Source organism: Hemibagrus wyckioides, linkage group LG20, assembly GCF_019097595.1.
Source record: "Hemibagrus wyckioides isolate EC202008001 linkage group LG20, SWU_Hwy_1.0, whole genome shotgun sequence".
Taxonomy (NCBI): Eukaryota; Metazoa; Chordata; class Actinopteri; order Siluriformes; family Bagridae; genus Hemibagrus; species Hemibagrus wyckioides.
The window spans coordinates 10,556,497-10,579,817 of NC_080729.1; the positions used below are offsets into that span (position 1 = coordinate 10,556,497).

General features: G+C 39.1%; 1 protein-coding gene and 1 non-coding gene across 3 annotated transcripts in view; both read left to right on the top strand.

Annotated features, from left to right (window-relative positions):
* Nucleotides 1-2,822: 2,822 nt before the first annotated feature.
* Nucleotides 2,823-2,896, top strand: trnar-ucu (transfer RNA arginine (anticodon UCU)). The gene has a single exon. It is a non-coding gene; the product is annotated as a tRNA-Arg (tRNA).
* Nucleotides 2,897-7,427: 4,531 nt separating this feature from the next.
* The window catches only part of cadm3 (cell adhesion molecule 3), a 75,076-nt gene continuing 59,182 nt past the window's right edge, over nucleotides 7,428-23,321 (top strand). The window contains exons 1-2 of one of the 2 annotated variants that reach the window (XM_058372737.1): nucleotides 7,428-7,640; nucleotides 11,304-11,472. In XM_058372737.1, coding sequence (XP_058228720.1) covers nucleotides 11,367-11,472 — 106 coding nt within the window. In that variant the 5' untranslated portion in view covers nucleotides 7,428-7,640; nucleotides 11,304-11,366. Of the gene's footprint in view, nucleotides 7,641-7,752; nucleotides 7,899-11,303; nucleotides 11,473-23,321 lie in introns of those variants that run through there. The other variant, XM_058372738.1, reaches the window with a different exon arrangement.

Genomic DNA, 23,321 nt, shown 5'->3' on the forward strand with positions numbered 1-23,321 from the left:
CATATATAATAGTTATCTACTTTAATTATTTTAATGGGGCTTTTTAAAAAAAATAATTTCTCCAATAAATTATCCTCTGTAATCAAACACTGATGTTTGCTAGACTGTAATTAATGTTCTGAGTGGCATGACCAAAACCTATGGAAGTACTGTATACATTAAAACCAGAGCGTAAATATACAGAGCCTGGACAAATAAATGTCACACGAATGTTTTGTTGGACTATCTTTTGCTTTGTTGGTGGCATGCATTCATAATGGCATCATTTCAATAAGCTTATGCGACGTCACAACCTTTATTTTCATCCAGAAAATAAAATCTTTTATTGATGACTGGAGAGTCAGACGTGAAATCTTCCCCAGCACATTTTTTACGCTGATGTGCCCAACACTCTGGAACATGGTAACTGAGGACTCATCAGGAGTGAACTCCATTCGAGATTTTTGGCCGACCACATTTCTTCCTTTGAAGATGGTGGTTTACCACTATCCAGTTTTGGGACAGTTCATAAATGGTAAAGGCAAAAATGGTCAGCTACTGAGCAGTTTGCAAGGAAAAAACTCACTACACTGTTTTTTGCAATTGAGAAAAACACTTTTATATACCTGAGGGTATGACCACCTTCACCATGTTCCCATCCCTCAGAGTGGATTTTAATAACATGTTGGACAGTTCATAACCCAATTTGAGTAGTTTCAGCAATCTGCTTAGTTTTTTTTATTTGCTTGATGCAGGCCAATAAATTTACCCTTCTGAATCAGGGGCAACAACAACAACCATGTCTTCGAACAAGGAGACAGTGGCAGAACGTGAAGCTACTCATTACATCAGTAAGTGTTATATACACTATATTGCCAAAAGTATTCGCTCACCCATCCAAATAATCAGAATCAGGTGTTCCAATCACTTCCATGGCCACAGGTGTATAAAATCAAGCACCTAGGCATGCAGACTGTTTTTACAAACATTTGTGAAAGAATGGGTCGCTCTCAGGAGCTCAGTGAATTCCAGCGTGGAATTGTGATAGGATGCCACCTGTGCAACAAATCCAGTCGTGAAATTTCCTCGCTCCTAAATATTCCACAGTCAACTGTCAGCTGTATTATAAGAACATGGAAGTGTTTGGGAACGACAGCAACTCAGCCACGAAGTGGTAGGCCACGTAAACTGACGGAGCGGGGTCAGCAGATGCTGAGGCGCATAGTGCGAAGAGGTCGCCAACTTTCTGCAGAGTCAATCGCTACAGACCTCCAAACTTCATGTGGCCTTCAGATTAGCTCAAGAACAGTGCGCAGAGAGCTTCATGGAATGCGTTTCCATGGCCAAGCAGCTGCATCCAAGCCATACATCACCAAGTGCAATGCAAAGCGTCGGACGCAGTGGTGTAAAGCACGCCGCCACTGGACTCTAGAGCAGTGGAGACGCGTTCTCTGGAGTGACGAATCGCACTTCTCCATCTGGCAATCTGATGGACGAGTCTGGGTTTGGCGGTTGCCAGGAGAACGGTACTTGTCTGACTGCATTGTGCCAAGTGTAAAGTTTGGTGGAGGGGGGATTATGGTGTGGGGTTGTTTTTCAGGAGCTGTGCTTGGCCCCTTAGTTCCAGTGCAAGGAACTCTGAATGCTTCAGCATACCAAGACATTTTGGACAATTCCATGCTCCCAACTTTGTGGGAACAGTTTGGAGCTGGCCCCTTCCTCTTCCAACATGACTGTGCACCAGTGCACAAAGCAAGGTCCATAAAGACATGGATGACAGAGTCTGGTGTGGATGAACTTGACTGGCCTGCACAGAGTCCTGACCTCAACCCGATAGAACACCTTTGGGATGAATTAGAGCGGAGACTGAGAGCCAGGCCTTCTCGTCCAACATCAGTGTGTGACCTCACAAATGCGCTTCTGGAAGAATGGTCAAAAATTCCCATAAACACACTCCTAAACCTTATGGACAGCCTTCCCAGAAGAGTTGAAGCTGTTATAGCTGCAAAGGGTGGACCAACGTCATATTGAACCCTATGGATTAGGAATGGGATGTCACTTAAGTTCATATGCGAGTCAAGGCAGGTGAGCGAATACTTTTGGCAATATAGTGTAACTTGCTGCCAGCTTACTGCAGGAATTAGCCAGTGGAAGGCTCTTACCTATTTGCTTAGTTAAATCCAGGTAGTTCATTTTTCTTGGCAGTGTATGTAAAGATTTGTATCTAAAGTTTATCATTAATTTCTCATTCTTTTGTTGTTATTTCTTAATAATCCTTATTATTGTATTAAATTCTAAGAATAAAGCTCAGATCCATACATGTTTGAAGCCAATCTGTGAACACACATAACCTAAATATAAATTTAATGCCATTATATAATCGATAAATCGGTTACATGGATGGGCAAAAAAGATTTTATGCCATTTTTCTTGTTGTTACGGTGTGTGAAATGGAACCAATGATTCATTCTTATAGCCCCATTCTTCATTTCCTCAAACACATCAATTTAATAAAGAAAGGGATATTCAGAAAGAGACGCTAACGTTCTGAGAACATTTGAGAAAATAAACCCCGCGTCTAAACGCATAACGGGGTTTGCAATAACCCGACGCACTGACCAAATAGTGTGGAAATCATTCTGACCACCGGTGAAAAAACCCGGATGCGTCTATCGACAATAGTCCTCCATTGCGCCTTCTGAGTTGGTGTTCCAGCGCGCCCTAGCGTCAAATGGTGGAATTACACATCAGATACTATACAATGGTCCTGATGATGGTGAAAACAGAGGATGCGCAGGATGATGCAGAACTTGAGCTCGCTCAACGGCAGCACATACGGTTCAGTCTCTGTGGCGCAATGGAATAGCGCGCTGGACTTCTAATCCAGAGGCTCCGGGTTCGAGTCCCGGCAGAGATGTGTTCCGATAAACACCCTATGGTGCGGGTACCTTTTACGATACTGCATGGGAAAATAAACGATATTATCCGACGTAAGCCATACTTGATGATTCGCTGAATTTGTTGAAGGTGATGTTTTGTTAAAAAAAAAACAAAAAACAACCTAACTGGAGGTGAATGGTAATCCTCCTCCTCCTCCTCTTTTTCTCTGACAATACATACATATATATATAAATATATATATATATATAGATAGATAGATAGATAGATAGATAGATAGATAGATAGATAGATAGATAGATATAGAGTTGCACATGTGCACATTATGTAGTCTCATATGGTTCTGTATCTACCAAAAGTGGTCCAAAGCTCATTGATGCAGGTATCTAGCCCATCTGGTCCAATCCCACAGAAGACGTACTGTAGCACAAATTGCTGGAAAGTTAATACTAGCTATGAAAGTTGTGCATCACAGCTTGCTATATATGTGGCTGCATGGAACTGTATTATGGAGCAATGGAAGAAGGTGGCCTGGTCTGATTACCTGAAGAAGAGATGGCACCAGAATGCACTATGGGAGGACTAGCAAGTGGAGGCAGTGTGATATTCTGGGCAATGTTCTGCTGGAAAATCTTGGGTCCTAGCATTCATGTGGATGTTACTTTGACCTAGCGTACACACACACACATGCACACACATGCACACACAGAATATAGGAACACTTGGCCATTGTTCTCTCTCTCTCTCTCTCTCAGGAAGAAGCAACTTGTCCACTTCAGAAAGCATCTCCTTTCCATTTTGCTTCCAATTTGCTCCAGCAATAATGTACTTGTCTCAGGCCTTGCCAGTGGAGGCTGTCTGAAGGGAAGAGAATTGGCCTGAATTGCATGCAGAGAGGACAGTGATAGAGGGAAAGGCAGAAAGAAGGGCTGTCAGAGAGATGGAGAGAGACATCAGTGTCCTATTGATTTTCACGAGTGTGCACTGATTGGCTCTTGCACAGTGATGAAGAGGCTCCTTTACAGCTGAACTATTTGATATTAAGCACTCCCATTCAAAAGATACATTGACAAGTTACACTCTATTTTTAAGCATAGATAAACAGAAGTATGCATAGTTTAACGTAGAAATCTGGAATTTTATTTTTATGTATTTTCAAGACCTGGGAACTGAATACAGTAACTGCATTTGCACATTGCCCAAAACTGGAACACCCCTGAAGAACTCTTCTAAAATAGAACATGGCAGGCTTTTGGCGTAGTTATAATGCTAACAGTCTGGCTACTTCATTAGATTGGATAGAATGTAATGTATTGGAAAGTAAACTGCACTTTGGACAGTTGCCTTCACAGAATGAGTCAGAATGCTTTTAGAAAGAGCAAGAAGTTCTGGAAATTACAGCCAACCTAAATAAGAACATAAAGGTGTGTTCATTTATTTTGTTTCATTTTTTAAATTATACATCATTGTGCATATGCCGAATGGAAAATAAAATTTTCATAATTCCTCATTCATGTATTCATAAAAGCACTAATTATTTTAGTTTTGCCCATTCAGTAAGGTGTAAAATCACAACGGCCTCTCATTCTCTCACATACGAGTGCCCTCGGGAGAGAAAGAAAGGACGAGCGTGATAGCAGTGTTGTGTCTATCTAATGCAATTATGCGTGACCTTAGACTCACTAGAATCCTTTAAACGGATAACGGATAGCTGGGCCGCTTTTCTTTCTTCTCTTCTCACTTCATCAGCGCCTAGCGCTCTTTTTTTGTCTGTTAAAAATTAGTCACACACACACCTGCCCAGGCGCGCGGACCGCCCCTGCTCTGCGGAGAATGCCGTCAGTTCTACTAATGCAATCAAACGACAGATAGATAGATAGATAGATAGATAGATAGATAGATAGATAGATAGATAGATAGATAGATAGATAGATAGATAGATCTATAGATTACCGTGTTGTCGCACTTGTATTAAAATTGTACTGGTTATAGTATTTCTAATAATTAACAATATTTTAAGTCCAATACTGAAAATATTAGCCTGATGGAAATAAAGACCTGAAGCAGAACTGAATGGTCTGTGGCATCCAACTACTGAATGACGTAACCGCCCCTTTCTACGAATAAAGGACCTTCGGATGCGCACAGTGGCTCCGAGGAGCGAGCTGCATGATCGCGTTTTTTCCTGATAACGGAGAATAGTGAGCGACACCCGTGAACGCGCTTAGGTGATAACGCTGTACTTCTCCTTGAGTGGAAGCATGTTTACCGCTTGTCACAATATGATACACTTTGTGACTCGGGCGAGAAGAATAAGTCACGTTATCAGTCTTTCTATATCTAATCTCAATATATAATTGCAAAAAAAGGTAACTCGTCACACGAACTGCCGCCGGAGTAGGAAAATGATGAGCTCTAACGGGACTGAAAGGTGGGTCTGTGTCGCGGTTGTTGGTGCATGTTTACAGCATCAAGCGCACCTATCTTCCTTTCTAGCCGGCGTCTATATTTAACCCCGCGCCTCACAGCGCGTAATCCGCGTGCAAAACTAATCCTAATCCTCTCGCGGCCATTTACTCCCTCCTACCTCCACACCTCTCTTTCTGATCCCTCGCGTCTCCCGGGCCACTAATCCAGGGGCGTGGTCACATGGGTGGTACAAGGTGACAGTGGCAGTTTCCACGGCTGAAATGGATAAACTTTGCTAAAAAAGCTTTGACCACAGATCAGATAAGATGTTGGAGAAGTCTGTTCCTTTATGTAATTCATGCAGACATAATGAATTAGCGTGTAGTTAGCTCGTGTTACATATTGCTCTAAGGTGGTAGGATCTACAAAGAAACTATGAAGCCTGTAGATTAACTTTATAATTGTGGCCATGCTTTAGGCAAAAATAAGATATTCCCCAAATGCAACTTGGCATTGTATATATTCATTATAAAGCAGGGCAATTTTTGTTTAATTGTTTGTTTTTGCCTTTTGTGGTCAGAATGTGAATATAGACTCGATCAGAATTTTGTGTTAACCATCTGCCACCTTTTGTTTGAACTCATCTATCTTTCAAGTGATCAAAATATTGGAACATTTGTCTGACAGGTGTGTCTTGTTGCCCAGGCGTGCCCTGTTCAATTGATTGTTTAAACAGTCAATAGCCCTGAATATCTATTGATATAAGCCCTGACTGTATTTGTTGTCAAAAAGGATAAACCAACATGAAGACCAGAGAGCTGTTATTGGGAGAAATGTAAGCCATTTTGAAGATGAAATAGAGCGGACCTCAATCAGTGCCAATGGGCATAGCCAACATAACAATTTGGAATGCCCTGAAAAAGAAAGAAACCTCTGCTGTACTAACAACTAGAAACTAAACAGAATGGCCAAGGAAAAACAACAGCAGATGATAACAGAAACATTGTAAGAGCAGTAAAGAAAAGAAAACATCAGAGAGTGACATCACTTACAATCTCCACTGGTCAGAGGTGAACCATATTGAAGACATCAAGAGCAGAAACAAAGAAGCCATACAAGTCACATGAGCACCACTCATCAACAGCAAGTATCAGAAAGCCAGACTTGTATTTGCAAAGAAATACAGAGATGGGCCAAAAAAGTTCTGGAACCAAGATTAACCCTCTACCAAAGAGGTGGAAAGGACACACAGTGGAGAAAGAAAGAAGTGCCTCATGATCCAAAACATACATGGTCATTGGTCAATTTTGGTAGAAGTCATCACTTGGGCTTGCATGGCTGCTTCTGGAACAGGCTCACTAATCTTTACTGATGGTCATGATAACTCATGATGGCAGCAGCAGAATGAATTAAGAAGGCTACAGAAACATTCTGTAAGCAATTAACAGAGAAATACATATATTGGGAGGAACTTCATCATGCAGCAAGATAATGACCTAAAACACATTGCAAACACAACAAAGGACTTAATTGGCTAAGGTTTTAGACTGGCCAGGTCAATCACCAGACTTGAACCCATTTTAGCATGCATTTCACCTCCTGGAAAAGCCTGGCAAATCATTACAAAAGAAGAATGCAAGAGTCTGGTGAGTCAGTGGGTCCCAGGCAGTTGATGCAGTTAATTCTGATATCTGAGATCTCCTATTCATCTTGAACGAAATGTCTTCAGTGTACAGTAATAAAAAATAAAAAATAAAAAATCGACCTTGCTGTTCTAATAGCAAGTTTTGCTGTGTCCTATAGAGCAGATTTTATAATTAGGTGGTGACACCCCTCAGTGTGCTCTTCCTCCGCCTTTGGCTCTATAAGTGTTTTTACCTAGACATTCCACTGATCTAATCATGGAAACACACACACACTGCTTTCTATCTATCTATCTATCTATCTATCTATCTATCTATCTATCTATCTATCTATCTATCTATCCATCTATCTATCTATCTATCTATCTATCTATCTATCTACATACCTACATACCTACCTACCAGGCAGTGTGCTTTGGCCCTGTTATCCGAATGGTACGGGCCAAATCGTATTAAAATCCCCTCCCCCTCCCCCTCCACCTCGCGCCATACCCCTCCCCTCCCGAGCTCCCTCCCAGTTTCTGTCTTCTTTCAGTCGGACCGTTTTGCTGCAGTAAACGTTAGCCGTTGGAGACGGCAAAAAAGGCAAGAAAACCAACAAAAAAGAAAGAAAACCGATAAGGAAGCGCGAGCCGGACCTTAACGTGAGCATCATCAGTGTGTAGAGATCCAGCACGCAGCAAACGCGGGCTTCACTGGCACAGCAGCTGGGTGCGTATAGAAGCTGTTCCATTTTTCTGAACATACACATACGCGCCCACAACCTCACGCACACATATTGGAGATGTAAGCTGGATAGATTTATTATTTACTCTTATTATCGGTGGCGTCCTTGTGTTCAAATAATCATCAGTGAATCACATTAAACACGCGCGCGCGCTCTGGTGTTGTGGAATGCGCGTACATCTTCGTACGTAGCAAAAACACCTTACTCGTGATTATGAAGTACGACGATGGCTGTGTTGATAGGTAAGTCAGCTTATGGTTACAGTTCTTGGGCTGGTCGCCGCTACCCTTCTCTGCTCTCACTTTCCTCCCCTCCCCTCCCTCTTTTCCCTTCGTGAGCTGCCATACGTCTTCCGCCTCTCTTTCTGCATTGGGTGAGCTCGCGCTGTGCACACCTGCTTCTGTTTTCCGCGAGTCGGCGGGGCGCTCCCGGTAGCCCACCGTCAGTACCGAGGGGTTGCTACTCAGCGTGTGCGTGAGAGAGTGCGAGTATGGAAGAGAGAGGGTGGGTCTGTTTAGGTTTTCAGGCGACAGGTAGCCTATTGGAGCTTCGCTGCTCGAGTGCTGACTTCTGTTCCTAGAAAGAAAGCAAGTTGTTTTGCGATCTCTCCATCCCATCTTGTGTGCAAGCTCTTAACGCATATAACGAAATAACAACAATAAACACCTGGCCTGCGGGCAACGCCATGGCTTTAGCTGAAGCCGCGACCATGCAGACAGCTACGCTGAGAAGTAATTGAGGAAACGCTATTGCGTGGCCCTAGTGCGTGTGTGCGTACGCACGAGTGCATTATGGCCCCTGTGTCTTGAGCTCCGTGAGCCTCTGTGAGCTGACTACAATATTGCGTGCGCGTGCCCAGGCTCTCTCTCTCTCTCTCTCTCTCTCTCTCTCTCTCTGTATATATGTGTGTGTGTGTGTGTGTGTGCGCGCGCGTGACGGTACTCTCTGTCTTATGAGGCTGCGCGGGCTGGATGGAGAGTGGCGACAGGTTCATCTTGGTTTAAAAGAGTGAATCTTTTACAGTCTTGTTTCCCGCCCATTGTGGAATTTCAGCACAGGCACAATGTTTTTTTATTTTTATTTTTATTAATCGACAAATCTGTCATCATTTGCCCTTAGATTCACATTGTCGTTTTTTTTAGATAACGAAGGCAGGAGCAGAGCAAGCAATAACAGAATTGCGACAACTTGAAACAATAGCAGACAATAGGGGGCTCTGAATAATTGCTGATCCTATCAATTCTATCTGTGAGAGGAGAAAATTCAATTAAAATAGCAAGAATCAAGTTTAGAAAATTCATTTCTGCATTGATCAAAATATAATGTGCAATATGTTTGGTGAACATTAAATCAAACCATATAGCTTATTATAGTATATATAGTATCACATTGAATACTGGTGATTGAAGTATGTATAAGGAATTAAAAGAATTTATCAGAATTTTAAGTATTACGTTAAATAATTTTGGTGTTCAAATACAAATTGGTCAATACAAATATAAGTAGTCAGCCATATTTGTATGTATTGCCTAAAGTTGAAGCAACATTAAAACCTGTCAAATATTGTATAGGTCCCTCTGGCGCCTCTAAAATAGCTCTGACATATAGTGGCATGGAGTCTACAAAACCTCTGAAAGTGAGCTGTGGTATCTGGAATCAAGATGTTAGCAGGGATCCTTTTATTTAGGTGTCGCTTTCTTGTGGTAGAGATGGCACCAGGATGTACTCTGGGAAGAAGGCAAGCTAGAGGATGCAATGTAATGATCTGGGCAATGTTCTGCCAGGAAACCTTATGTACTACCTACCTAAACATTGTTAAGAATCAAGTATAACCCTTCCATAATGACAGTGGCTTTTTTTTTAGCAAGATAATGCACCGTGCCACACTGCAAAAATGGTCTGATCCATGGAGGCCTCACCACTTGTCAGATACCCTAGCTCACCTTCTGTTGTCTTGTGGAATCCATGCTTTGATGGGTCAGAGCTATTTTGGCAGCACCAGGAGCTACACAGTATTGGGCATCTGTTTTAATCTCATGACTGATAGGTGTATGCAGCCATTTTTACATCTAATTTATAATAAAAAGTTAGATACTGCCACTTTAACTCTGATTTCCTTTACCAAGGCAAATTTTGTAAGCTTAGACAAATGCAGCTCTGTGGCAGTGTGTGAATATTCAGGGTGCATGCTGGACAGTTATATGCTGGACACTCTGCTGTAGTCTAAAGGGGCTTTGTGATTTGCTACATCCAATGTATCTTTTTACCCTGAGAGAATGAGCTGTCCTTTCTGTTGATATTTGTCTTTTTAGATTGCAATTGGGCACTTTAAATTAGAGAACATAGTTGTATTGCCTACTTAATACGATAGAAATATTGAAATAAAAATTCAGACCTTTTATAATGTAATTCACAAATAAATGATATCTAGATAATTCTGTAATTTGCCCAGCCAGTGATAAGACCATTGTAGACGGCTGGCTTGTTAATGAGCTAATCATAGTAGCTCTCTATTTGCTATGTTGCTAATATATTAACAATCGCAGATAGCTAGACTGGTAATGAGCTAACCATAGCAGCTCACTCATTAATTGCTGATCCTGTTTCTTGGCATTTCTCTTGTAAGTAACTTTTAAGCACTGTTCTGTTCCTGTTAATTCTGTTGTGTCTTGGACTAATTTTGCATTGGGGGATAATGCTGCAGTGCTGTAATGGGTTGTGGTTTTTGAATAAGACTCCCTTTTGTAAGTATTTGTGTTACAAAATGTAAAATTTCTAAAACTGTTAATTTTTTTAATATTGTCTTGTTGTTTGTTAACATTATCAGGTTTTGTTTGACTGTAATTCATGAAACATCACTTTGAGTTTCACCATGGAACACTGTGGAACTTTTTTGGTTTAGTTTGTGTTTCCATATAAGATGAAGAATAGTTCAGAGAAAACTAACATTGTTTAGTCCTCAGAAGTTAAACTGATAGCTGTAAGACCAAATGGGGGAACTCAATCAATTCATATCAAGTCTCCTATCCACAGGCCTTACAATATACTGTAACACACAAAACAATATATCAGTCAGTCTCATATGCTCTTTATACTAACCACCCTGGCTTAAAAAAATCAATGTGCTTTAAAACAACAACAACAACAAAAAAAACATTAATAACCTGTCCTGCTATATGTCCCATATTTTCTAGTTTTTTACCATTTACTGTAAACATGAGAACACTGGATGATGAGGATCAGGGATTTTCTACTGAGAGAAGCTACCATTAGGACTTACTTTATGTAGGGATTACAATTTTTTTTTTAATTGCTGCACTTTAAATCTGTTGGAAGAAACAGTTTTGAGTGTGATTAATTATATAAAGTATTAACTAATAAAAACACAACCCTTCAAAATCACAACTCTATCTGTCAAACTCTTTGGTTTAGGCTTTATATTTTCTGCACTGAGTTTCGATCGCTGCGTCACCTCACACAAAGCGAGTGACACAAGCAGATCGATGGAATCTCTGAGGCAGTGCACGAATATGTCAAAATGTGTGTGTGTGTGTGCATGTGTGTATTTGAATGCACCAACAACGAACCAGCAGACTGGATTAATTAATTAGTGTTGGCCATGTGTGTTCCCTGTTCTATCTGTATAGGTTGGCTTTCAGCAAGCATTGCATCTTCAGGGTTTACAAGTTTGCAGCGTAACGGACAGACGGATGAGAGAATTTTTGCAAGTGAATATGGCATTTTCGTCATTCCCACTTTCTACACTGATTACCCTGGTGCTTCTTGTGGCATCTATTCAGAGCAACTCCATGTATGGTAAGAAAGTATTCATCTTCTTCTTTCTTCCCGCTCTTTCATTTTTATTTTGTTCCGTTACTACAAGAGATTCAATGAGCTGTTAATACACATGTGGGATTTAGAGAAGCCCCCCTCCCTTTGTACTTCCAATGGAATTTCAGCTCACACAGTTACACAAATCTCACTGAAAAACCTCTCATATACTTCAGATCTGTTATGGTCACTCTTTCTCTCTTTTTTTCACAGCACATATAAACTACTGTAGATATACATATGCAAAATCCTATCACTGTGCATTGATGACAATATTCAAAATGTTCCATTAAACATTGGGTATAGTTGAAATGTTATTTTAGTATATGCTAAAGGAGAATCATTTGATTTTTTTGTTGATGTCTGCATTTTATAGTAATTATAATAATATAATAGTATTATAGTATAGTATAATAGTTGTAATAGTTTTTTTCCTTTTATGTGGCCATTGTTCTCAGGCTTGATATCTGTGGTAGGCTTAGCTTGTGGTAGGTTGTAGAATGACATAAGTAAAGATGCAATATTTTGTGCTTAGCTATGGGCATAACCCAAGGAGAAATTTCATTTCTTCAATGTGTTTTCAGGCACCCACTTCAGCACAGTCCTGATTATCTCTAGATTTGTGAGATATATTAACACTCAATCTGCTGACTCTGAATAATCAAGAAAGCACACCTTTAGTGTGAATAAATCACACTTTATGGGCATACCCTTGACTCCCCAAACACCTCAAACCCTGACGTTTTCAGGCTCCGGTTTTAGTAGTCAATACATAAACAGAGGATGTTATCCTTCTGCTAGGTTTTCCCTCACTTCTTGAACTTGAGGAGCAGGCAAGAATACTGACAGAGAAGTTTTTAATATAAAAGTTGTAAGTTATAAAAGTATGCTATCAAAATTCAGTTTAAGGCTGCCAGTGACATAGGAACCCTAGGTATATGGTTTCAACTGTTCGTCAGTGCATTTTTGTTTCTGTATTAATCCATCCATTCAGGAGCCACTTTAACTTGGTAAGTGTCACTGTAACATTGGGTGCAAGACAGGGCAATTGACTATGGAAGAGATTCCAGTCCAGTGCATGGCACCATTCGCACACCCAGTCACACACTCAGTCAAAGTGGCAGGAAACCAAGGGAAAAAATAAGGGAACAAATGGAGAATATACAACACACAAGAATATAACTTGAGCTCAGGAACAACCAAACTGTAGCCTGTGTAGACAATGACCATGAGCTCAAAAGCCATGGGATTGTAATGATGATCTGTGACTTTACTCTAAAGAAAGCTTAGGATATTGCTGACCAAATTAGGATCACACCTCTGTGTTACGCTATTCTTTTTCTACATGAAATCCCAGTATAGGTCTTACAAGCATCAACTGACTCACCTGAAAGAGGATTTGAACTGTGGATTAGAGCTCATTATTCCCTCTGGGAGATTTGCTGTTGCTTCCAGTCATTGAGTAAATGGCATAATATCTCAGTGGATGTTCAGGACCTCCAAGCTTGCTCCTGCACTATTGCTGAAGAGTAGCTGTGTTTTGGCAAATTTAAATCCCCTCATGTTTGGTAGGAGAATACTCCAAGAGTGCTTTAGCTTGTGGGCACTTTAATTAATGTATTGTAATGTGGCATGCATTATAATTGAGGATTCTGATCTCATGTAGCCATTTTCTCGCTCTGCTCAGATATAAAGATGGGTTGTTTTTTTTTGTCTGGACCAAATAAGTTTCAGGTTGTGTCTGTTCATACAGCCTACTGCTTGGTGGTCTCATTTACCACATGCAAACCCCTGCTGAACAAAGCTGAACACTTTGTTGTTTCAGCCTGTCAGTGGGTTTTGGTGTGTGCTGCCATTCTCACTGCTCTTTAATGTTTGGGTTGCTAGAGAGAGTTTGATTTTTGTTTGAGTAATCAACCTTTGTATGTTTTTAATTGAAGTTCACTTTGTGTTCCCTGACCTGCCTCCTTATTCCTGAAGCCTTTATTATTGTTCCTTTGTGAGCAAATTGAACTCTTTTTTACACATTAGTACATATAATAAGCATATTTTTCTAGAGCACATTCCTAGGGTGTTTCTCCTCTCAGTCTGCATGCTGAGTTGGGTTAAGGTCTGGTGATTGGCTTGGCCATTCTAAAACCTTCCACCTTTTCCGTCTGATTAAGTCCTATATTTTGTTGGAAGTGTGCTTTGGATCATTGTCTCGCTGCATGAAGTTCCTCCCAGTTAGATTGGATGCATTTCTCTGTAATTTGGTAGGCAGAATGTTTCTGAAGACTTCTGAATTAATTTTGCTGCTAACATCGTGAGTTACATCATCAATAAAGATTAGTAAGCCAATTTCAGAAGCAGCCATGCAAGCCCAAGGTATGACACTACCTCCACCATGCTTGATGAGCTTGTGTGAGGATCATGAGCAGATCCTTCCTATCTCCACAGTTTGGCCATTCAGTCACATTGGTAAAGGTTAATATTGGTTCTAAAACATCTGTGCCTCATCTCTGTATTTGTTGTCAAATTCCTGTCTGGCCTTCTGATTCTGACTGCTGATGAGTGGTATGGTATTGCTATTATTTTATTTCTATCTGGATGTGATAATCAGGTGTCCACATACTTTTTGCTATATATTGTATGTGGACAAGGCACTGTATATCTGATAATTAAGGATGAGATATGCTTGAAAATATGCTTTTTTATTAACGTCCTTGAAATTGCCTGCTTTGTTTATATAAGAGATTGTATATAGCATTTTCTATGTGTTCTAATTTGTTTACACTTACGTTTGAATAACTATTTTCAATAGCCTTCATTAGTTCTCTTACAGTATGACAGAGCTTCCCTGTTAATCAACTGATCATCAGTGTGAAAAGGCTGAGAAAGGGCCGGGGAAACTGAACTGCTGAGTGGTAACGGTTCCTTTGCTATGGGCAAATATCCTGCCAAAATCCTCAGGAGGTTAGGTCATGTGAGATATATGTGATGTGAAGTGCTTGTGGCTGTGAAAATAAGTGGTCTGAGTGTTTGCATAGCACATAGAGACTTGAATTAGGGAACGTACCTCTTCTTCCGAGATAATATGATATGCATTTTGATACATGATCAGTAATCTAAGAATGAAGCAGCCAATGATTCACTTCAATATTAAAAAAACAACAACTTAAGCTTACTTGCAGTGTGTGCTTTAGTCATTGTGGTATGGGGTTCATTTTTACACATGCTCTGTGAGCAGTATTTAGTTTAACAGACGTGACATTGGGACCTTATCATATACAGTATACACCGATCAGGCATAATATTATGACCGCAGACAGGTGAATAACACTGATTATCTCCTCATCATGGCACCTGTTAGTGGGTGGGATATATTAGGCAGCAAGTAAACATTTTATCCTCAAAGTTGATGTGTTAGAAGCAGGAAAAATGGGCAAGCGTAAGGATTTGAGTGAGTTTGACAAGGGCCAAATTGTGATGGCTAGATGACTGGATCAGAGCATCTCCAAAACTGTACTTCTTGTGGGGTGTTCCCAGTCTGCAGTGGTCAGTATCTATCAAAAGGCGTCCAAAGGAGGAACAGTGGTCATGGGCAGCCAAAGCTCATTGATGCACTTGGGGAGGGAAGGCTGGCCCATGTTTTCAGATCCACTAGACAAGCTACTGTTGGTCAAATTGCTGTAGAAGTTAATGCTGGTTCTGATAGAAAGGTGTCAGAATATATCATATACGATATACAGTATATCGCAATTTATTGTGTATGGGGCTGCATAGCCGCACACCAGTCAGGGTGCCCATGCTGACCCCTGTGCACCTGCAAAAGCACCAACAATGGACACATGAGCATCAGAACTAGAGTACGGTGCAATGGAAGAAGGTGGCCTGGTCTGATGAATCATGTTTTCTTTTACATCACGTGGATGGCCGGGTGCATGTGCGTTGCTTACCAGGGGAACACATGGCACCAAAATGCACTATGGGAAGAAGGCAATCTGGCGGAGACATGCTTTGGGCAATGTTCTGCTGGGAAACCTTGGGTCGTGCCATTCATGTGGATGTTACTTTGACACGTACCACCTACATAAGCATTGTTGCAGACCATGTACACCCTTTCTTGGAAACGGTATTCCCCGAAGGCTGTGACCTCTTTCAGCAGGATAATGCGCCGTGCCACAATGCAAAAATGGTTTAGGGATGGTTTGATGAGCACAACAACAGGTTTGAGGTGTTGACTTGGCCTCCAAATTTCCCAGCTCTCAATCCAATCAAGCATCTGTGGGATGTGCTGGACAAACATGCCCGATCCATGGAGGACCCACCTTGCAACTTACAGGATGTAAAGGATCTGCTGCTAACATCTTGGTGCCAGATACCAGAGCACACCTTCAGGGATCTAGTGGAGTCCATGCTTTGATGGGCTAGGACTGTTTCGACAGCAAAAGGGGGACACAATATTAGGCAGGTGGTCCTATGTTATGCCTATGTCCCATGTTATGCCTGACCGGTGTATGTTTCTGTTATAGATCCATCATCATTCTTCGGAAGCACCTTCTTTGACTTATATCACCTAAAAACATTTAAATGTTTAGCACCTTTTTTATTCTTTCTGAAAGTAGATGTGAAGCGTGCATTAAACAAGTAATCAAGCAGGTATAATATAATCATAATAAATAGATAGCTGCTAGTAAAATGTGTATGTTCCTTTAAAGGACATTCATATAAATTGGTGGTCTGTGGCTGACACTTGTTTGTTTAACACTCTTTGTTTTTTATATAAAAATCTGACTTAATCCTCAGATGTGTTATTGTGCTACATCTAGTCTGTATGAGTGCACATGTGCTGTGGATATGTTATGACCCACTGTAATAGGTAGAGGACTGGTCAGTTTAAGTCATGTACATAAGAAATTGCCCATGTGTCACACTGAAAGATTAGTTTTAAGCTTTGGATTTGGAGTGACCCCTGCCATTGAATCTTGTACTTTGATAAGGTTTCTTCTCTGTAGGCAGCTCTACATGCATTGATTTTGATAAAAGCCAAGAATCAATAAATCTTTTACGCTCTCAATGTCAACATAAATAGACTTTTTCTAGGATATATTTACTCTGATAGAACATAATTTTTCATTATAAATAAGAATTTTGTTATATGCTCTTGCATCTTGGTGTTCAGGGTTCTGTTGATATTTTGGTCATTATTTATAGTATTTTGGCACTCAGTGTTGATGAAGTGGAAACATTGAAGTGACTAGGGGAAATAGGTACCCTTCCTTTCTAACATTAGGCAATGCAAGGTCAGAATTATTACTCACGTTTCCACTTTTAGGGCCTTATAAACATTTTAGATTAAAATATCAGGAAATGAAAGCTGAATTTTTCATTGATTGTCTCATAATTTCAAAGCCAGATGTGGTGTCAAAATGTGAATAAATTTGGTTTTGTTTTTACACTATATCTGTATACAATATACAAATACAAGTTTATGCATTCAACTTTGTGTCAACAGTTTGGGAAAGGCCCATGTAGGGGGAAGGTCCTCCCTATCTTTGGCCATATTTTGTAAATAAAAATCTGAATTTAATTGGATATATGTCCTTAATGGGTTGACAAAAGAAAAAAAGGCATTTGAAATGGCTAATCTGAATTTATACAGTGTGTTCCAACACCATCTCACAATGGCAGCATGTATTACTACTGTGCCTTAAATCAAGCTGTAAGAAATGTTAAAAGTTCTTAGTTCTTTAATTTTGAGAAAATTAAAATAGAGTTTTGCTTGCATGTAATACATGCTGTGAAGCTAGAGACCTGCAAAGCAGTTTCATAAGCGACCCATACACTCTATTTCACTCCCTTTCCCCCACCTCTCAGTGTTAATATGCCTCAAGTCATCATCTGTCTTTGAGCTGCAATGTTGAGTTTGTTCCGCTTGCCTTTAACAACACTCCAACAGGCACTACCATAACCAATCAGGGTGCAGAATATCTATGCTTTCCCACCCACCGGTGTTAGCGGAACCAATTAGGATGTTGCAGTGAGTGGTAAGCCATGTCAGCTGATACATTTGCTACAGACTGTCTGACACAGATCTTCTACTTAACATTTGGTCTGTACATATGTAGATTTTGTATGGACATTACAATATGTCAGTTTAAAGGCATCAAGGAAGCATTAATGACTAATTAGTAGGCTCAATCTCTGCACTCACATGTTTAGTTTTTCCTTGTTTAGTTACATCTGATTTAATGCAAAAAATATTTTTGAAATAGGTGAGTTGGATGGGGAAAATACAAAAATGGAGACACAGTCTCAAGAGTCCCCAAATGTGAGGTTTAAAATGAAGATTTAAGAAAGTAGGGAAACTTTGCAGTGCAAAGTCTTCACCCTCAGACACACTGGAAATGTGTCCCATTGCAGCACTAGGACCATAAAACATAGGGTTAATAATTTAGTTAATATCATAACACGATTAGTGTTCAGTACAAGTCCTGGGGACAAATATTTTATTTTTGCTGTTGTTCTGAATTACAGAATTTTCACATGAAAGCAGATGCAAACAGCTATATGTATGTGCTTTGTACTTATCTGCATTTAAATTTTAATTTAAAAATTTAAATTTAAATTTAATTTACAAATTACAATTTGTACAAAATGCTTTTGTACAAATTGTATACTTTTTTTTTTAAATTTCAGATTTTGTTGTATAGTCTATTTCCTTATCCAATCAATTCATTTACAGTCATCTAATCTGGCTGATGCTCTTATCGAGAACAACTTACAATTGAGACAGAACAGAACTGAGCATATGAGGTTGGCAAATGCTTTAAACTCCCAGGTTTAAACTCACAAACTTCCAATCAATAGCTGAGTGCTTTCAACATTACGCCACCACTGCCAATTGCAAAAATGCAATCACATGCATTTATGTCAGTTATTTAGCTGAAGGCAGCTATTTAGACCAGAGTCACACAGCAAAGACATTAACTAGTGTAAGAGTACCCCAAGGAGATAGATAGACCTTCTCCCTACTTTTTTAAATTTCAAAGCCTTATATTTTTTTTGGAATTCAGTTGCTTTATTAATTTTTAATACTTGTATTCTTCAGACACTAGTTGGCCAGCTATCCTCACAAGGGTCCAGAGTTCCTCTTTCCGGCCAAAACAGCCATAAACTAATCATTAATGTAACTGTGCCACTGTCCAATTATTGTAATTACTTATCCAGACATTTATAAGAAAGTACTCTTTCTCTGTAATGGGACTGACAAAGTTTATTTCAACATTCCTGTATTTGTTAGCATACTTTACCCTTTTTAACAGTGCATTTAAATATCAACTTTAGCATGTATGAAAAGAGCAAGAGTAAACATTTTTAGTACTGTTTGTATATTTTAGTATATATTCTGGTAATATACTTCAATGAGTTTTACTTTTACTGGCATAAAAGGTAGCAGAGTATCTGTGCTTTCTCACAGTTCCAGGGTCCCTGGTTCAGGTTGGAGCTCAGGTTACTGTCTGTGTGGAGTTTCAAATGTTCTCTCCATCCTCCTGTGGAAAGTTCATCTTACATCATCAGTTTTTTTATGCTTTAGTGATATACTTGAAAAATAACAGTAAAATTGACATGTTTTTAGCTGGTGTGATTTTAAATTGTGGTTAAAATGAAAACTTGCAATGATGCATTTAATAGATTTTAGGATCCAACTGCACTGGAGGATTTCTGGTGGTCTTTTTCCCATCTGCCAGTTCCCAACCAATATCTAGCTCAGCTATCTATGCTATGATAGCTACCAACTAGGGATGCTAAAGTCTAACACGTGCTTCCTCTGAGAAGTGTGAAGCCAACCAGCTGCATCTTTTCGATCTGCTGCTCATGCAGCATCACGAGGCACCATAAAACTACGTTGGCCGAGAAGTGCAAAACAAAATACAAATTGGAAAACAAAATAACAAACCAGAAAACATAATAACAAATCCAAAAACAAAATATCAAATCAAAATCTAAATGAACAAATCCAGAAACACAGCGACAATTTAGACAAACCAGAAAAGGTGGGTATAGTTTGCAAATGGAATTCTTACCGCTGATTGGACAAGACATCTGTCACTCAAGATATGCAAGCAGTAGGCAATTGCGTATCTAACTTTATTTCTGCTACAAGTGGAGTGGTGTGGAGTTCTGCATTCACTGTAAATAATTTTTTTTTTGATAATGCAACTTTAAATCTTTTAAAGAAAATAACAAACATATATTTATCTTAATAAGAAAATGGAATTCATTAAACACTAAATTGATTTTGGATATACTGATAGTGTGGCATAAAGATTAGTTTGTGATGTCTAAAAACACACCTAAAGAATGCAGGTATGTTTCGAAGACGAAATTATTGCAGATCATAACAATATACATGTATAATATAAATATGCATTCATATCAATGCAAATCAAATTTCTACTGCCATAGCCAGCTGTTGTTCCGTATCTCTTGAGTGACAGATGTCTCTTCGAATCAGCAGTAAGAATTCCTTTCACAAACCATACTTACGTTTTTCGGTTTGTCTAAACTGTCATTCTGTGTTTGGATTTTTTATTTTGTTTTGCAGTTCTCAGGCCATCATATAAAACCCATGCGAAAGCACAATCAACCATCTTTAACATATAATAGCTCACAGATGCTCATGATTGTTGTTGTGATTGACAGGGAAGAGAGTGAAGGCCGTGGATAGGTGTGGCATTGGCACAATTTTCTCACACGCATAATTATGGTATTTTTAAATGCAATGTAATAATACTATTGCACAACAGTAGACAATTGACAGTTGACATGAAATTTTTATATACTTAATTGAGCATTTGAATCGGATACCTAGAATTCTCATTGTGAACCACTTATTTACTTACACAAGTTTTATAACTTCTGCATGTTTGTGGACAATAAATATTGGGTTTGTGTTTGTGGTGTGCTGTTAGTCAATGCTGTTAGAATTGGCTTGTGAAATGGTATGCTGCCTGAAATGTAGTATGTTACAATGTTTAATTATGGCGCTACAGTGGGTATAGAAAAGAATCAACCCCTTCAAAATAATCAGATTTTGTTGCTTTGCAGCCTGAAATGAAGACAGACATATTTTTTGTTTTACCCAGCTGTAATTATACAGCAACAGGTCAGAAAAATGAATAAATAAAAAATAATACTACTAATAATAAAGACAGAATCTGTTGATTTTGTTGAATTGAATTTGTTAAAACATCACCCCCATGTCAGTATTTTGTTCAACTACATTTTGCTTTAATTACAGCCTTTAGTCTGTTGGTATATGTCTCTACCAACTTTGCACATCTAGACTTTGCAATATTTGCCCACTCTTCTTCAGTTCAAGTTCAGTTAAATTTGATGGTGACCATGTCATTCCACAGATTTTCAATGGGGTTTAAGTCTGGACTCTGACTAGGCCATGCAAGGACATTCACCTTTTTTCCTCATTTAGTTTTGTGTGCTTTGGGTCATTGTCATGTTGGAAGATGAACCTTCTTCACATTGACACTTTTCTGGCAGAGGGCAGCAGGTTTTCCTTAAGAATTTGATGGTCCCATCCATTTTTCCTTCTATCCTGACAAGTGCTCCAGGCCCTGCTGCAGAGAAACACCCCCACAACAGGATATTACCACCTCCATGCTTTAGTATAGAAATGGTGTTATTTGGATGGTGAGCTGTATTGGCTTTATGCCAGACATACTGTTTGGTTGTGAGGTCAAATAGTTTGATTTTAGCCTCATCTGACTATAACATCCTTTTCCACTTGGCCTCAGAATCTTCAAGGTGCATTTTTGGCAACCCATAGTTAATTATTTGTTTCAGTTGCACTACCCATGCACTGAAATGCACCAGGAATAGCTCTTTTTATGTTGAGCTAATCAAAATGACCACAATTGATCACAGGGGGAAGTCAAATGGCTTGCCATTGAGATGAAGATTAGCTACACCTGACTGAGTTTACCATTCATGTTGGGGGTGATCCCAAGAAATGGTTTTTTTTTTTTTGTATTTTTTTCTGACTTGTTGCTGTTATATCTTTCACTTGGATGTTGTAAGTTGCACTGAGTACATACAACTGGATAAAACAAAAAAAATTGTGCTCATCTTCATTTCAGGCTGCAGTGCCTCAAAATGTTATTGTTTTGAAAGGGGGTTTCTGTACTCACTGTATATGCACTTTTACCAGAAATCCTGTGAAGTGTATAATACATATAGTTTCTGCTTTCTAAATAAAGGATTTTTCATTCATAGGTTAATTGTGCCCTATTTTGGCTGTAAATAATTACATGTTTAATGTGTAGATGAATTTTTCAATCAGATCTTTATTTCTGAATGCTGTTCATCCAAAAAGGTTGTCAGGTCTTGTAGGTAAAACCTATCTGTTAAAATGTGACAAACTACTAGGAAAATCAATATCACCTAATGGTTGTAGTGGCCAAGTAATGGAAATGGATGAGTCATTGCTTTCTGTAACACGGAAAATATCTCTTTACTACTAGACATGGACACACATTGAAGTTGGCTTCAGTTTCCAACATAGTGCTTTAGGACAAGTAAAAAAGTTATGACTGCAAATTACATGGATGCCAGCGAGAGATTCTGGGGACTGAAAGGACTTTAAGGCTCATGGCTCAAATATATCAATGGATTCTAATTTTTCTTTACTTCTAAACTGCTTCAAATGATGGCATGTGATGGCATGGCAAATGACTAATATTTTGAAGGTAGTTCTCAAAGCAAAGTTCCCTAGTTCAGTGGGTCTTAAGGATGGTTGGTCTTTATAATTAACATTGTCAATTACATTGATATAATATGTTTTCCGAACTGATCATTAAAATATGTAAAGTATAGGTCGCCTTCACACAAGAGTTTCAACATGTGAGAAAATGTTCTGCATGTGGGGTTAGGGTGAGTTGTGTGTGGCTTGTCTATATTTTTATGTGTTATATAATGGTTTTCAGGAATCCTGAGGGAATTCCTTGTAATGGTGGGCCTTGAACAGGATGGCTGTGTTGCATAAATAATGCAGAGTAATGGATATCAGAAAAGCCGATTAGACAGAGCGAGTGAGCAAGTAATAGTCACTCCATACACACACTTCAAACTGTAGTGCTTTTACCCCACCATTGCATTCTCCCTAATGTCCTTTTTAATGAGTATGGCTTATTAAAGAGTACTGTTTCCTGTTACAAAAATGTACTGACTTAAAGCTCTAAATGCAAGAACCAGAAGTCATTTTGGACCACTAATAGGTTTGTTTATAAAACAACTCTTTATAAACAATGTAAACAAAACCTTCATATACAATTCTGGCACAATATGGAGTGTACACTATGGCAATGTGGCACACTTATCTGGTGACAGCTAAAATGGTTTATGTGAAAATTAAATATCTTAAATTAACTTATTCAGAGAGCTTTAAAATCTTGACAATATAGAATTGGATGTGATCACAGAGCTACTGTATTCACGTTTATAGAATTTACTTCCATTTTTCCTCCAAGGTTACTGAATTTCCTTGCAAGAGCACAGCAAGGGGGAATAGTACTGTGAATAAGAAACAGATGAGAAAAAGAAATTGCAGGCACATTGCATCACTGTTAGATACAATGGAATCCAACATGCTATTGCTGTTGGTTGTGCAATCTATCATAATGAAACTTAAAAAAAAAAGAAGTATTGTTTTCTATTGTGACGAAAGCCCATACTGTCAATACTGTCAATACAAATTGAGACTTGTCATAGCTTGCCTTGTATTGTAAATTTTTGGGAATTTTGTGAATAAAATTTCAGGCTAAAAAAGTGATCAG